This window comes from Impatiens glandulifera, unplaced genomic scaffold, assembly GCF_907164915.1.
Source record: "Impatiens glandulifera unplaced genomic scaffold, dImpGla2.1, whole genome shotgun sequence".
Classification (NCBI taxonomy): domain Eukaryota; kingdom Viridiplantae; phylum Streptophyta; class Magnoliopsida; order Ericales; family Balsaminaceae; genus Impatiens; species Impatiens glandulifera.
In genome coordinates, this window is record NW_025919138.1 from 974,364 (window position 1) to 991,261 (window position 16,898).

Sequence of the window (16,898 nt, forward strand, 5' to 3'; positions counted from 1 at the left end):
AATTTTATAAATAAAGCCGAAGCATAAGGAGATTAAATGGTTTTCCGGTCTTACAACAAAATGACCAGAAAACTGGAGAATACATAGAATCAAAGAAGATCGAGCCACTCCCCCTCGATCATTCTGTCAACCCACTTGTCCACGGTGTTGTCGGTTGTTCGTTCCTCAATCATCGATATCCATCTGTCCAGCATGGATAGAGTCATGGTGTTGGCCGGTCCGACAGGAACACCGGGCTCGAGGTTGCGTCGATGAACCTCCAAGTATCGGCTGATTTGGGGAGCGAAGTCGATCCTCCCCCTTGGAGCAGAAACAAGCTTCTTCAAGTTGTTGAAGAGGTAGGTTGCCTAGTTTATGGGCGATTTGCGGACGATGGCTATCATGATGTCGAAAGCCTCCCGGTTATAGTTCTGGTTGGGCATTCGGCCCATGATAGACCGCTGAACCAAGTCATGAAAGACTTGGTATTGAGGAGCAAGGTCATCCTTCTCTCCGTGGTCATCGACCGGATGAATGGAGCAGGAAAAGATGAATCTGTAGTCTTCCTTAACTGGAAAGTATGACGTTGGGAAGTCGGAAAATCCTTCGGTTGGAAGGTTAAAGAAATGAGCAAAATGTTCTTCGGTGATCCGAAGAAATCTCTCGTCAATGATGGTCCTTATGCTACCATCGTCAAGGATGTGCCCGTTGTTGAAGAACTCAAACACCTCCTCTTCAAGGATGGTGTCCGATCCTTCAAGAAAACCTTGAAGTCCCGATTCTACAATCGGTGCGAAGATGGTTTCTAGAAACCGGGCGTTCAACATTTCACGGAATTTGACAATGATTGTGTTTCTTAGCTCGGCATTCATTTTGGAAGGGAATAAGAATGAAGATCGAATAGGGTTCTTGAAACTTAGAGAGAGAGGAATATCTGAAGTGTGTTTTGATGAAGAAGAATGAGGCCTCTTTTATAGCGTGGGCGGTTGGTTGCATTTAATGAGAATATTTGAAACAATCAGATCGTTTATGTCTGGTCATAAATGTCTTATCAGTTTTCAAGAGGATAAAGGCATGTTTGGTCTAATCGGATCAAGCATGCTTCTTGAAAAGCAAATATTTCTGTTTTCAAAACTGATTTGATTTGGTTTGATACGGCGCATTTAATGTTGGTTATTTCTTTAGGATTTCTTTGTTTTGATCGAAAAGGAAAGAAATGAGTTTCATTAATAAGAAGTACCAAACCGGTAGTACAAAAAAATTACCGGTTTGGAGAATGGGAAAAGAGATGAAGAAGGTTTAAATATTTGATGAACCGACAGCTTGATTCTTCTTAGCTTTTGTTACTTCCCACCGGTCGATCAGCTCCTGGATTCTCTCCTTTGTGAGCACGTGCTTCGGATGGAGAGTGACGAATGGTCCGGAGTGGATATCCAGACTAGCACAGAAACCGCTTAGCTGAGGAGCATAACCGGTTTTGTTTTAGAGAATCATCTTCTTCAGGTTGCTGAAGATGATCCAGGACCAGTTTACCGGTGTCTCAACCGTAAAGGAAATCATCATCTCGAAGAGCCTCTAGGTGTAGTAGTAGCTTTTCTCTCTACCCAGAACTGACTTTCCCAAAATCTCACATAGAAGCTGGTACTTGTGAGAGAGTTGGCTTTTAGCACCCCAGGGTCTAATCGGGATGTCGGAGAACCGATGACACATTTCCTCAATGGTCATCGGAGAGTAAGTGAGGTCGGTTACCCCTTTAGTGGGTAAACCGCAGTATTCAGCGAAATTCGTCTCGCTGAATAGGAAGGACTGACCATAAACTCGTGCAACGATTATGTCTCGATGCACCTCTTTTGCAGTTTCGAAGAACTCGTCGACTACCAAGTAGTCGAGGATGAATCTGTTTTCCAAAAATCCTCTTAGCCCGCTTCTTTCAACGGCTAAGAACATTTCTTTGACTTCATGGTCTTCGTATTGGTAGATGGAATTGAAATCAGCCAATAGAATTTTCTTTGCGAGTGGGTCGGAGTTCATGATCTTGAGATAGTTTTAGCTCAAGAGAGTTTTTGTGAATAGTGATTTTTGTGAAGTGTTGTGAGGATTAAGGGGTGATTTATATAGCCAGGGTTCGGCTAGATAAATAGGTTAAACATGCTTAGTGATGTCATCGATTAGTTAATAGGCTTTAACTTGTTGAAGTGTATAATGTTTATTTCCAATGCAAAGTTAATCATTACTAAGATATTCATGATGACAATAAATCTATTGACAAGATGTTAGTCTCCCTCTCTTGATGATGGACACATGTCGTCATCTCGATTGAGGTAAACTATTTAATTAACTACAGGCTTCACTTCTCAAGGTTTGCATGAAAACACGGTTAGTTATCCCAGATTAACCGGAAAAGTTCAGTTTATCTAAACCAGGATGCATTCATACTAATCGGTTTTCCGTGACCGGTTTTAGTTGGATAGTTTATTCCGGTGTGAAGAAATGTTGACTCGCATCAACATTTGTTCAGCTTTGGATTAAATTTTTCCACTTCTGCCAAGTCATTTCAATCGCGTAGTAAGTATACGTGTGATTTGATATCATGAAGTAATCAGGCATAACCGGAGACTTCCTCCCGATTAGCATCCTTGAATATTTAATGCCCTATTTTAATATGGTTTGAGAAGCGAGAGCTTCTCCCTGAACACATATTCCGGTTTTTCATGATGTATGTAAACAGTATGCACGCATGATCATGATATAAGTTGCTTGATATCAGTAAGTCCTAGAATGTTTCTGAAATGAGAAAACTTAGCTTCTTGTATCGGTTTGGTGAAGATATCAGCTACTTGCTGCTCGGTTGAGACATATTCCAGCCGGATGTGCTTCTCTTGAACATGCTCCCGAATGAAATGATGTCTTATGTCAATGTGCTTCGTTCTTGAGTGCAACACCGGATTATATGTTATCGCGCTGGTGTTGTCACAAAATATTGGTGATTCTTCAGCTATTACACCAAAATCCCTTAGTTGTTGTTGGATCCAAAGGAGTTGTGCACAGCAGCTTCCGGTTGCTAGGTACTCTGCCTCTACGGTTGACGTTGCAACTGAGGTTTGTTTCTTGCTGCTCCATGTAACTAGCCGGTCACCCAGGAATTGGCAAGTTCCACTTGTACTCTTTCTATCGATTTTGCATCTTGCGTAATCCGCGTCTGAGTAACTTATGAGGTTGAAGCTTGAGTCTTTTGGGTACCAAAGTCCCACATCTTGAGTTCCCTTCAGATATTTCAATATTCTTTTAGCCGCGGTATAGTGTGATTTCTTTGGATTGGCTTGAAACCTCCCGCATACTCCAACAACAAACAAGATGTCCGGTCGACTAGCTGTTAGGTAGAGCAAGGATCCAATCATTCCCCGGTATGCTGTGATGTCCACGGCTTGACCATCCTCATCTTTGTCTAGCTTTACGGAGGAGCTCATTGGTGTAGCCGCCTCAGCGCATGTGTCCATTCCAAACTTCTTCAGCAGTTCAGCTATGTACTTTGGCTGGCTTATGAACGTTCCGGTCTCGATCTGCTTAACCTGAAGTCCTAGGAAGAAACTCAGTTCTCCCATCATACTCATTTGAAATTTATCAATCATCATTTTCGAGAATTTATCACAAAGCTTTGGATCGGTTGATCCAAAAATAATGTCATCACCATATATTTGAACAAGCAATATGTGTTCCTTTTTCTCAAATTTGAAAAGTGTTTTATCGACTGAGCCTATTGTAAACTTGTGGTTAAACAAGAATTGTGTTAACGTGTCATACCAGGCTCTTGGAGCCTATTTCAACCCGTAAAGAGCTTTGTTTAACCGGTAAACATGATTTTCGTGTTCTGAATTTTTGAAACATGGAGGTTGATTGACATACACCTCTTCATTTACCTTACCGTTTAGAAAAGCACTTTTAACATCCATTTGAAAAACTTTGAAATTTTTGAAAGCTGCATATGCTAAAAATATTCTAATGGCCTCAAGTCTAGCTACAGGGCAAATGATTCTTCAAAATCAACGCCTTCTTTCTGTTTATAGCCTTGAGCCACTAACCGGGCTTTGTTCCTCGTAACTAAACCGTCTTTATTGAGTTTATTTCTGAATACCCATCGTGTTCCTATAACCGGTTTGTTTTTCGATCTAGGGACTAGGTACCAGACTTTATTTCTCTCAAACTCGTTTAATTCCTCTTGCATTGCTAGGATCCACTCGGGATCTGACAATGCTTCATCCACCTTTTTCGGCTCAATTTGTGATATGAAAGCTGAGTTTTCATAGTGTTCCAAATTTTGTTGCCTAGTTCGGACGGGTGAGAATATGTTACCTATTACTAGTTCAAGAGGATGATTTTTGTTCCTTCTGAGGTTTATCCAAGACGTGTCTACCAAGCTTTCGGTTGGCTGATCAAGGTTAGACTGATCGGTAGGCTGAGCAGAGTCAGACCGACCGATTTCTTCAGTTGAAACTGAAGAGTCAACTTTCTACAGTAAAGCATCTTGAACAGGCTGAGGTTCAGCATCAACCGCTTGATCATTGACAAAACGTCTAAAAACCGGAACCTCATCTTCATCATCAGAATAGATATTGAAATTTTCCATTCTGTTGTGAAGATCGAAGGGTAATGTAGTGTTTCGTTCAATCAATTCATCAAAAACAACGTGGGATGTTTTTTCAACTGTTAATGTCCTAGTGTTATATATCCTATATGCTTTACTTACAGCCGAATATCCCAACATTATTCCTTCATCGGATTTAGCATCAAAAGCGGTCAAATAATTTTTGTCGTTGTTGTGAACAAAACATTTACTACCAAAAATTCGAAAATATCGTATGTTTGGAATTCGATCATAGTATATCTCAAAAGGAGTTTTGGAAAAACGTTTAGTTACTAAAGATTGGTTTTGAGTGTAACATGCGGTATTGATAGCCTCGGCCCAAATTTTTTTAGCAATACCCGAATCGGCTATCATTGACCTTGCGGCTTCCTTGAGAATTCAGTTTCTTCTCTTAGTCAGGCCGTTTTGTTGAGGAGTTCTAGCACTAGCAACTCATGTCTAATACCGGAATCATCAAGAAAAGTAGTTAATCTGCTGTTTATAAATTCAGTTCCTCTATCACTTCTGATTTTGTTTACCCAAATAGATTTTTCATTTTGTATTCTCAAAATCAGTTTGATCAGGTTTGGAGTTGCTTGACTTTTAGAAGCTAAAAATATTACCCAAGTAAATTTAGAATAATCATCAATGACTACCATGGTATATTGCATGCCTCCTAAACTGGTTACTCTAACCGGACCAAACAGATCCATATGCAGGAGTTCTAAACATCGTTCAGATTGATAATTTCCTTTACTTTTGAAAGATGACTTTATTTGTTTACCCATTTGACATGTAGCACACACTTTATCTTTTGAAAACTTAACATTTGGAAAACCGTGAACTAATTCCTTAGAACATATGAAGTTTATTGTCTTGAAGTTTAAATGGTTTAGCCGTTTATGTCAGAGCCAGTTCGGATCATTTCCAGCTATCATGCATACAGGTTTTTCAAAATCAGTTTTCCAATCAACTTTGTATATGTTTCCCATTCGGTTACCGGTTAGAAGAATGTCATTTTGATGATTCTTAACTAAGCATGCATTCTTATGAAACTCAACTTTATATCCTATATCACACATTTGACTAATGCTTAACAAGTTAAAGTGCAAGTTTTCTACTAGTAGTACATTATTTATGGACAGGTTACCATGGACAATTTTACCCTTGCCCACGGTTCAACCTTTCGAGTTGTCACCAAACGTGATAACCGCTCCGGTTTCATAGGTGATGTCTGCTAGTAGCTTATCGTTGTCGGTCATGTGTCTCGAGAAATCCGCTGTCCAGATACCATTCCGAGTTCCTTAGCCGGTTGCTTCTCCTAACCTGTAAAAGAAAAATATTTACACCTTTTTGGTACCCACATTCAGTTGGGTCCATGGTTGATTAGTCCCTTTGGGATCCAGACTTGAATAAGTCGGATCACTTTCCCGGTATCTGTTCTTATGGTATTCGGCTTAACTTCTTGATCCTTGCTCAATAATGCCTTATATCGTGGTGATGAATGTTTTTGAAACCGAGATTTACTTGTTTTATTTTGTTTATTTTCTGTCCGGTTGGCTTTCCTTCTCTCAGGATGAAGCCATTTTTCTGATTCAGTTGGGTTTACATATTTTAGGTCCGGTTTTATGACAGTTTCTGCCTCATTGTTGGTTGAAGAGCTCTTGACAAATCTTATAAATGGAAGATTTTCTTTTGTGAGTTTCATCCCGTTAGGTTGATTTGGTTAGTTTGATGTGTTTTGTTTATATCCAATACCAAATCTACACTTAGGGTGTCTTTTATAGTTACACATCTGATCTACGGATTTACGAGATCTTTCCCACGCAGCCGTAACATACAGTGCTCGTTCATCAACTTTAGTTACCGGTTGAACTATCTCCTCATTTTCTAAGGATAGTTCAGGCGGTTCATACACTGTGGTTTCGCATGATTCGTCAGCGATGCCACTTGACTCTACGGTATTATGTTCTACCGGAGTCGGTATGTAGGCAGATATATTTCTGAATTCAGCGACCATTTCGTTGAGTGCAGAAATCAAATCTTCTTTAGTAAACTCATCAGAAGAGAAATCAAATACCTCTTCGTCGTTTTCCATGAAGCATGTTACTCTTTCCTCATCATTCTCGTTGTCGGAATATGCCCATTCGCTTCCACCGTCGGATGCAATGAGTGCCTTCTGTATTTCCTTCCCCTCATCGACTTGCTGGTTATCGATTCTCCGGTAGTCATTCCGTTGGTTGTCATTTCTCCGATAGTCATTCCCTTGGTAGTTGTTACCCTGATACCGGTTGCTTTGGTAGTTGTTGCCTTGATAGTTGCTTTCCGGTTTTCTGTCGTCTCTTCTCGGTTTCCTACATTCTGACCTGAAATGTCCAAAACCATTGCAGTTATAACACCTTTTATTTGATTTATCTACATAATTATAACTAAAGTTATTGTTAGATGTCGGCTGGTTCTTCTTCATGAATCTCCCAAATTTCTAAGTTAACATCGCCATCACATCTTCACTGATATGATCAGCATTTTTGACTGGAGCCGGAACGGTTGATACTTGGACTGCCGGTTCCACCGATGTAACTAAAGCTCTGGTTGCGGTTGACGTAGATGCCTCATCTTCGATCCGAGACTTAATCGCGAACTCGTATGCTTTTAGATCTTCAAACACGTCATGCAACTTCATTTACCCGAGGTTGCTTGATTCCCTCATCACCATTGTTTTAATGTCTCATGTGCTCGGTAGTGATCTTAAGGCTTTAATGATTACTTCTCGGTTGTCGTATCTCTTTCCGAGTGTTTGAAGCTCGTTGACCACGCTGGTGAACCGGTTGCTAAATTCCTTCATGTTCTCCCCCAGTTTCATCCTGATGTTTTCATATTTTTGTGTAGCCACCAAGATTTTATTTTCCTTTGTTCTCGCGTTTCCTTCATGGATCTGAATGATCGTTTCACAGGCTTCCTTTGCATTATCACAGTCTGATATCTTGTTCAAGGTGTTATCGTCTATAGCTTTGTAGATGTGCCTCATGCAATGGTTGTCTAGGTTGCTCCGTCTTCGATCTCCAGTTGTCCATGCATATATATCCTTGTTGATCTTGATTGGTCCTTCCTTCAGAACTCTGCTCATCTCATCATCCAACATAATCAGATGTAGATACATCTGTTTCTTCCAGCTGTTAAACGCTTTAGTGTTTAGCATTGGTGGATTGTCGCTGTGGGTCATGCTTCCCATCTTCTTCGGTTGCTTGAGTGCTAAGAACCTCGCTCTGATACCACTTGTTAGGATCGGGGACGCTCTTGGAGGACCGGGGTTGTTTCCGGTTTCTGGAAGAGTGGCCGCTTACGTACACAACACACTTTGGTGATAGTCCGGTTAAAGACTACAACCTTTCTCAGCACTTCACAAACTGTCACAGACTCTTGAACCGGGTTCAAGGGCGGAAATGTCTGTTTCAGTCTGAAGCAACGTATGCGACTTAACTTTGATGAGATTAACAAGTAATCGGTTAGATGGAATATATGGACCGGTTTGGTTAAAGATTATGTTTAGGTTGGTAATAGTTTGGTTTTTTAGAGTGAGTAAGCCGGAAATAAAGTAAATGACACGAGACAAGATTTTTTTATGGATGTTCGGAGCAAACCCTCCTACGTCACCCCTTCCTCTCAGGTTATGAGAAGGATCTCCACTAACTTTCAAGGTTACAGCAATTACACTGCCGGTCGAGCCTAACTCACTACTCGCCGGTTACCCCAACTCACTCTTGATGTAATACAATAATATAGCACAATACAGCTTTCGGTAAATTATCAAAGTTTGGATCGCGCGTGAGATTTCTTTCTCTCTCTTAAGTTGTTCGTCACTGTTATTAATGAGGTCGTTTCGTCTTCCTTATATAGTGAAGAGCATTCCAACGGTCACTTTCTTATTTCACCGTGGGATTGGTCAATTCAAAGTCACGCCGGTTCAGAGAGGTTGCTTGCACGTTTCAACTTCCTGACACTTGGCAAGCATGCAGATACCTCTCAGGTATAAATGACGTAGCCGGCTGGCAGATTTGGACACGTTTCAGGCATGCACCTTCCGGCTGTCTGAGTCGGATCTTCGAATCAGCTGTTTCATCATTGTTTTTATCGCATGCTTCTGATCCGGATCTTATCTTCTTTTATTTTCCCAAGACACGTCTATTTCGTCACATTACGTCATCTTTGTAGTTCGTAGTTTCCGGTTGACTCTTTCATAGTATAATCCGGCTTGGAATGTAAACTTTTCTTTGTTTGCCGGTCTGTTGAGAATGTTGAGATATGTTGAGACCGGTTTCTCTTGATCATGGATTGATCATCTGGAGCCGGATTGCTTTTATATGTTCCTCAGCCGGTTTATGCAGTTCCAGCCGGTATATACGAGTCGATCTGTTCCTTCACATAAGATTTAATAATAGTTTAGTTTTCTGGCCGGTTTCAAAAATTAACTTTACTTAATTTTTTTTTTATCAATTTCTCCATTTTTGATTATTTAGAATAAATATTCAAAAATCGTAATGTATGGCCGGTTTGAAAATTAACTTACTTAATTTTTCTATCAAATCCCTATCCATTCGGTTTCGGGAAATCCCCACGGGACACTGTTTATACCATATTCTAATAAATAAATAATTTTTTTATATAATCAAATTATATAAATGGATTTTTTAAGATAATATATTGTAATATATTAAAATTTTATATTATTATAAAAAATAAACTTAAAATTCGTATAAAATATAATGAATAAATAAATATATTGGTCATTTTAAATATTTAGTTGTATTTTTAGTGTTAGGAGTATAAATAGGATGAAATTGGGGTAGTTTGGGCGAGGGGAAACAAATATCATCCCCGCTCCATCCCGATCAACTACCAGTCAAACCGAAAAAAAACTAACCCAAATAGAATAATTCATTTCGATTATTGCAGGACGATTTTAAATTATTATCCTTAGTTTAGAGAGAAGTTTATTTTTACTCTGTTAATGGAATTATAAAAAATAATGTGAAATTCAATTAGATAATGTCATTTTGATAATGTGATACATATATTTTATTGAAAAAATAAATAAGCATAAATTATATAGATTTTATTATTTATGTTTATGTTGGTGGTATAAAATGTAATAAGGAGGGTAAAAAGATTATTTTATATTTATATATGAATTATTTTTAATTATTATTTTAATATTTATCTTATAGAAAATTTGTATTATTAATTATCTTATATGAAAATTAATAAAAATAAATAATATATAATTATTATATAAATATATTTTTTAAATAAATAATACTATTATATGGTTTAAATTAATTTATATATAATTTCTTATAATTTAATTTATATAATTATATAAATACAACTTATTTATATATTAATTAATAATTATTTTTAAAATTGATGTATTATTATAAATAATTATATATTAAAAAAAATATTAACTGTTAGTATAATATAAAATATTAATAATAATAATTATAATAAAATAATATTTAAAATTAGAATAGTATAAATATAAATTAGTTTTGAAAATAAAATTTATACTTGACTATCTTGTTTTAATAACATTATTATTTTTTAAAAATAATTATTGTAACTAATTATGAATAAAATTATCATATTTAATTTTTTTATACTTGAAATATAATTTTTTTATACAGATAAAAAAATATAAATTAAAAAATTAAATAAAAATAAGTTATTGCGTATTTATTATTATTTAAATTAAAAAATAATAAACACATTGAAAAAATAAATATTTAGTAATAATTTATTATTTATTATTTTTATTATATTTTAAATATATTAAAGAAATTAAAATTTTAATAATTTTATAGAATTATAGAATAAAAAAGGAATATTAAATTTGATAAAAATATAAGAATTTGTACTATATAATATCATTTGAAATTGCAAGATATAAGTTATATCTAAATAATAAGTATACTAATTCAATATTAATCACATTAATTATTTCTCCTTCTAAAATCAATTAATCATTCCATTCACATACTAAAACATTTATTTTGTTTAAAAAAATAAAATTTATTTTATTAAAAAAATATTTTTAAATATTTAATCAAAATATATTCACCACTCAAAATTACTAATTTCGAGAAAAATGACTAGGGGTGGGAAAAATTACTAATATTATAAGTATAATAAAAATATTGTACCGCAATATATCAAAAATATCGATTTTTATGGTATACCGAAAAAATTAAGGTATGGTACATATACGAAAATTATTGGTACGATAAATGTATGAAATTTTTAAAATTTTGGTATATCGAGATATAATGAAATATCGAAATAATATTTATAAATTAAAAAATATATATAATACTCATAAAGAAATAATTAAATAAATTTAATATTAATTTAAATATAGAAATATAAATTTTGAATAATATCAAAATATAATTATAGTAAAATATTGTTAAATATATACAATCTCTATCTTACCGCTCTATCTTACCGATGAGTTAATATATTTTTTTATAAGTTAATATATTTTTAGGTATTAAAGGTATTATACCGATACTGTACCGAAATTAAGTTATACCGAGATCAAGGTAAGGTAAATGTATGAATTTTTTGTATATCAAAATTAAAGTATACCAAAATCAAGGTAAGGTAAAAGTATAAATTTTTTGTATATCGAAATTTTCGTTAAGATATTATAACACATGAATAAAATATTAAGGTATACCTTACCGACTCACCCAAAAGTAGGGATGGCAATGGGTACCCGTATACCCGATACCCGTGGGTATCCGATTGTCGGGTTTGGGTTCGGGTATTTTAAATCGGGGTCAGGGTAAGAGATGGGGACTGAAAATGATTACCCGATCGGGTTTGAGTTCGGGGATGGGGAGTGTGCAAAACCCAAACCCGATACCCGATAACCAAAATATTAATATTAAATATATATATAAATTAAAAATTAAATTGACTTTTCAAATTTCAAATTAATACTTTCGTTATAAATTTGCATTAAATATATTAATTAATTAGATATACCAACACTCAACCACCCACTCTCCACGCCATAATTAATTTAATTTATATTCCCCATTACTCTTAATCTTCATTTCTTTAATAACAAAAATTTTCATTTTCTATTCATTTCATATTTTCAAGATTAACATCTCTTATCTCTCTTTTGTTTCAACATTTTCTCTATTTTTTTTTTTTTTTTTAAACTTCTCTTTAATCTTGTTGAAGTTCATCTATGTATATTGTTTAACTTTTACAATATAACTATACATGTAACTAATATTTTTATATGTATTTTTAATATTTAGTATATTTAGAATATAATAAATAAAAATTTATATTTTAATCGAGTAATGGGTACCCGTCAGTTATCGGGTACCTGGCGAATCGGAAATTAGGATACAAATAGATATAACCATCGGGTTCAGGGATGGGTAATAAAATAAAAATCAGATTCGGAGATAGATACTTCACTACCCGGAAGGTAAAATACCCGTTGCCATCCCTACCCATAAGAATAACATATTAAAATCGTAACAGGATTTTCAAATTATTTTATAATCTGAATGTATAATAGTTTTAATATATATTTTCTTATTAATGCATTGATAGATTTGAAAATTATTATTTTTAATTATTTTTAACTACGAATAAAAATAAAAATATAAAAGTCATATCAAAATAGTTAAAGATTTATATATTAGATCTAAAGTTAAAGACTATTTGGAACATAATCAATCATATAATCCATAAATAAAATATCTGCCCTCATCTCATTTTTATAAAAGTGATGACTCTCAAAAATCAAACTGGATAAAAAATAAAATTTTAAAAATAAAACAAACCAAAAATAAAAGAAAATGAAAACAAGTTTGCATCTGCAATTATTTTTATTTAGTAATTAGACCTAATTATGAAAAAAGGGATAAAAAGAAATGTGAACTATGAATTAGTTATACTAGTAGACTTCTTCGTAGGAGGCTGCCACTTTGCTAGACGGAATATTTCGCAGTCATCCGCGCCGTTTTCCATAAATTTGGCTACTAACCCTTCCATCATGTTGCACAAACTAATCACAAAACTATTACTTGGACCAGATTGTTCTTCAACTTTCTTATTACCAACATTTCGTCTTACCCACCCAATTTTAGTCCCATCGTCTAGGTAAGATTTGCAGGCCGAAAGTATATCATGTGCATAAACACGAAAGTGCCACTTAATCAACTCTTCAAAATGCTGCATGTATAGTTCATTATCTTTATTTTCATAAATAATCAAGTATATAAAAAACAACAAAAACATACCTTTGGAGGGTTGGCAAGTGTATACCCCATTGTCTTTAGCGATAGAATGAATACTTTCTCGTTGTAATGCTTAGATCTCGTTTTACCTTCTAACCCACCATGACGTGAAGAATGCCCAGGCTCATTGAAAAAGGGTTCTGAATTCAAAATCAAACCTTGTATCGAGACCAATACTTGTAGCATCGTTGAATCTTTTGGTCTCCATTTTTCGTCTTTATCACCAGTCCATGTGTTCAATAAGCTCAAGCACACTTTCCCACAATTGTACAAGTTTGGGTTCAAACGAAGTCCTCCAGAATGGTAGTGAACCATCTACCAAATTATCAAAATTACACTAAACTCCAACAATTTATCTATCATTTTACTTCACAAATAATGAAAGACTCTGTACCGGAGGTTTATCTGGATACGAAGAAGGGAATACAATATCAAAGATAAAGAGACCATCGTGATATGGGGTTCCTGCTGGTCCCACTATGATGGCCTGCATAAGCTCCATTCTTATTTCAGATGCTTTAACATATATCGCCTCTACAAAACCAATCAAAACATCCTTATCAATTCTTTAACAAACCAGGTCATCATTATGTCGAAATAAAACCAAAAACCAGATAAGTACAAGTTATGACAATACTTGTCATAAGATCAAAATCGAATCAAGAATCAGAATCTCGGCCAGCATCATATATATATATATATGAACTAATGTCCACTTGGATTGTCCCACTTTTGTGAGCACGATCACGTGTCAAAATCGTTTAGGGCGCTTGAAATTAATTTATCCATAAAATATTTTGGAAACTTGTCTATTTTTATGGTTCAATTGGTATCAGTAGTGCATTAAGTGTCAAACATATCACCTGGCAAGTCATTCAGAATTTTCCACTCCTCTTGAATTCTTTTAATCCATTTAGTTGTTGGCTGTCACAAAAGAAGCTCATTCAAATATTGACATAAGCATGCATCTGAAACCTACACATGAACACAATCAAACTGGTGGAAAATAAATTCACCTGATGCACTTTTACATCCATAAAGTGGTGATCAGGAAAGTGGTCGACCGTAGTGAATCCTCCAAAAGGTTGCACCATTAGTTTCCGACCTTCATTTGATTTAATCATCAGAAATCAACCGTGCAGAAACTGCAGTACTTTTTTTAAACCAGATACCACACTTTTTGCACTAGCACAACACTCAATCTAAAGTTTAGGTAATCGTCAAAGACACAAACTTACCAGGAAGATCAATATTGAGGCAAGCAATGGGTGTCTCAACACCAGAAGGGAGACGATCATTATCTAATTGAGCTTGCAATAAGAGATAATCATCATCTTCTTCTTCTTCTTCATCATCATCTTCATCATCATCATATATGTATTCGTCATTGTCATCATAATCTGAAGCATCTCCGCTAGCATCATCATTATCATCAACATCTTCATTATTATTTTCATGGTATGAAGTGTCAATAATGCAATCATAAGTTGATCCAGATGTTGATCCATGACCATCTATCAGGGTAGCACCCTGAAGAAAATAGTTCCATCACCAAATAATTTGATGAAAATATGAAGAATTTGAAGAGTATAAAGGAGAGAAACAATTGATTTTTAAGTTCACCTAGCATAATTGAAACACATCACTAGTTTCAAGGCAGTAAAATAGAAGGAGTATCAGTGACTCTCTCTTGCTATTGGGAGTTTAGACAAGACAGTACTTGAATTGCCAATGGTTCCCACATGATTTTCATAATCTGTTTCCTACCAAGTCCAATAATGACTATCTAATCATCAATCTGTCCAAAAAAAAAGGAGCGGGAGAAGTAACTTTTAAAAAAACAATGGAATTCGTAGACTCTAGCCTACTAGAAAGGATCAATAGAAGTATCATCACAACGAAAACACATTCCAGTGAATGAAATAACTACTGCAGAGCATTTCTATACGCCTAATTTGATTAAGTCAAAACAACAAAATTACGTGCAGTTAACCGTCATCAGAATGAGAGAATTGTGATTAATTATCCTCGTATGATCAATGATAATGTAAAGAAAGAAGAAGAAAAGAAAAAGAGTATGCAGTAACTCGAGCAATCAATCACTATAGACTAAATATGATCATTTATTTGTTAACTAGTTATCAAAATCATCTTAATTAAACGTTCTTTACCAAAATCATCTGGCTTTGATCTTCCTTGTTTGAGATCGGATCCTCGTAATCTTGCACATCGAAAGAATTAGTCTCCATATCTTTGTTACAAAATCCGCGTCCTAGTCGCAGTAGAAGCTGAGAAAATCCGAATTTCTTAACAGCCTAACAGGTCGATCAAAATAACTGTAGTGCATTCAGACTAGGTCAGGAACACGACGGTGGCGGAGCGAGCGAGCGAGGGAGAGAGAGACCGATGAGTGAGTTTTTCTCCTTTTATTTATTCTCTCTCTAGGTTATTGCGTAATACAAGAATATTTCCGTATCAAATCTCAAAAGATAATAACACGTGCCATTATGTTATTGCATGCTTTCAACATAATCTTATATTTTAAAATATTAAAATATATCATCAAAAAATTAATAAGATTAAGGGCTCGTTCTAGCGTGTTTTTTTTTGAGTTTTTTTACTTGGAGGAGGGTTGTTTAATAGGGAAATTTGATGAAATGGCCCCCGGTCCCCCATAACAGGGGAAATTTCAAAAAGGGCCCCCGCCTACTAATGTTGGCAAAAATGGCTCTTTTGCCCTACGAAATGTCAGAAATACCCCTCGGGCGCCAGTTTTTACGCTCATTGACGCGAATTACCAATCACGCGATTTAATCTAAATCGCGTGAGTTCATCAACGCGATTTAGATGAAACGCGTGATTGGCAATTCGCGTTTTTAAATGTACGTGAATTACCATCCACGCGTTTCATCTAAATCGCGTTGATGAACTCACGTGATTTAGATTAAATCGCGTGCATGGTAATTCGCGTCTTTAGTCTTATATATAATTTTCCGGCCCTAATTTAAAACAAAACCTCCCCGATTCTCCCTCCCACTCCGACTGCGGCCGACTTTCCATTCCCACATCCATCAAGATCATCGTTCCTCAACATCAGCGTTCCTCAACATCATCGGGATCCTTCCAACATCATCGTTCTTCAACATCATCAGGTCAGTTTAGGGCTTAAGGTTTAGACTTAGGTTTTGATGTATATTTACCGTTTATATTCATGGATATGGATGTATTTAGGTTTAGCGTTTGGTTTTGATGTATATTATGTCGTTTCCTATATATATTGATGTATTTAGGTTTAGGGTTAGGTTTTGATGTATATTATACCGTTTATATTCATTGATATTGGTGTATTTAAGGTTAAAGGTTTGGGTTTGATGTATATTATGTCATTTCCTATGTATATCGAAGTATTTGGGTTTAGGGTTAGGTTTCAATGTATATTCTGCCATTTATATGGATGTATTTAGGTTTAGGGTTTGGTTTTGATGTATATTATGCCGTTTATAATGGATATTATTGTATTTAGGTTTAGGGTTAGGTTTCGATGTATATTTTGCCATTTATATTGATAGATATTATAGTATTTATGTTTAGGGTTAGGTTTCGATGTATATTCTGCCATTTATATTCATGGATATTGTTGTATTTAGGGTTTAAGGTTTGGTTTTGATGTATATTATGTCGTTTCATATATACTGATTGATTGTTGGTTTTCCTATATATACTGATTGATTGTTGATTTTCAATTACATGAATATTGTATGGTTAGCTATTGATGTATATTCTGCTGTTTATAATGATGGATATTGTAGTATTTAGATCAGGAGCTGTCGTTGTGGTTTTCTCAGTTCGTTCAACAAAATGGTATGTAATAAAATGGTTGTTAATAAAATGGTTTTCTCAGTTCGTTCAACTCCTTTTTTATAATATGCAGGCAACAAACACTGTTATGACCTTATGTCCCAATCAATTATCAC

At 35.0% G+C, this 16,898-nt stretch overlaps 1 protein-coding gene across 1 annotated transcript; it reads right to left on the bottom strand.

Moving 5' to 3' along the window:
• Window positions 1–12,414: 12,414 nt before the first annotated feature.
• LOC124917534 (putative ubiquitin-conjugating enzyme E2 38) lies at window positions 12,415–15,332 on the bottom strand. The gene is made up of 7 exons (XM_047457945.1): window positions 15,096–15,332; window positions 14,163–14,454; window positions 13,941–14,029; window positions 13,788–13,848; window positions 13,319–13,458; window positions 12,928–13,239; window positions 12,415–12,859 (listed from the first exon to the last, which is right to left on the bottom strand). Exons 1-7 carry the CDS (start codon window positions 15,171–15,173, stop codon window positions 12,566–12,568), a joined length of 1,266 nt encoding a protein of 421 aa, XP_047313901.1. The 5' UTR covers window positions 15,174–15,332; the 3' UTR covers window positions 12,415–12,565.
• Between the last annotated feature and the right edge of the window lie 1,566 nt (window positions 15,333–16,898).

Coding starts and splice junctions, on each gene's coding strand:
- LOC124917534 (XM_047457945.1), bottom strand. CDS start 15,173: ATGGAGACTAATTCTTTCGATGTGCAAGATTACGAGGATCCGATCTCA. Junction 14,455..15,095: donor ATCAAAGCCAGATGATTTTG/GTAAAGAACGTT, acceptor TATTTTCTTCAG/GGTGCTACCCTGATAGATGG. Junction 13,240..13,318: donor CGTATCCAGATAAACCTCCG/GTACAGAGTCTT, acceptor ATAATTTGGTAG/ATGGTTCACTACCATTCTGG.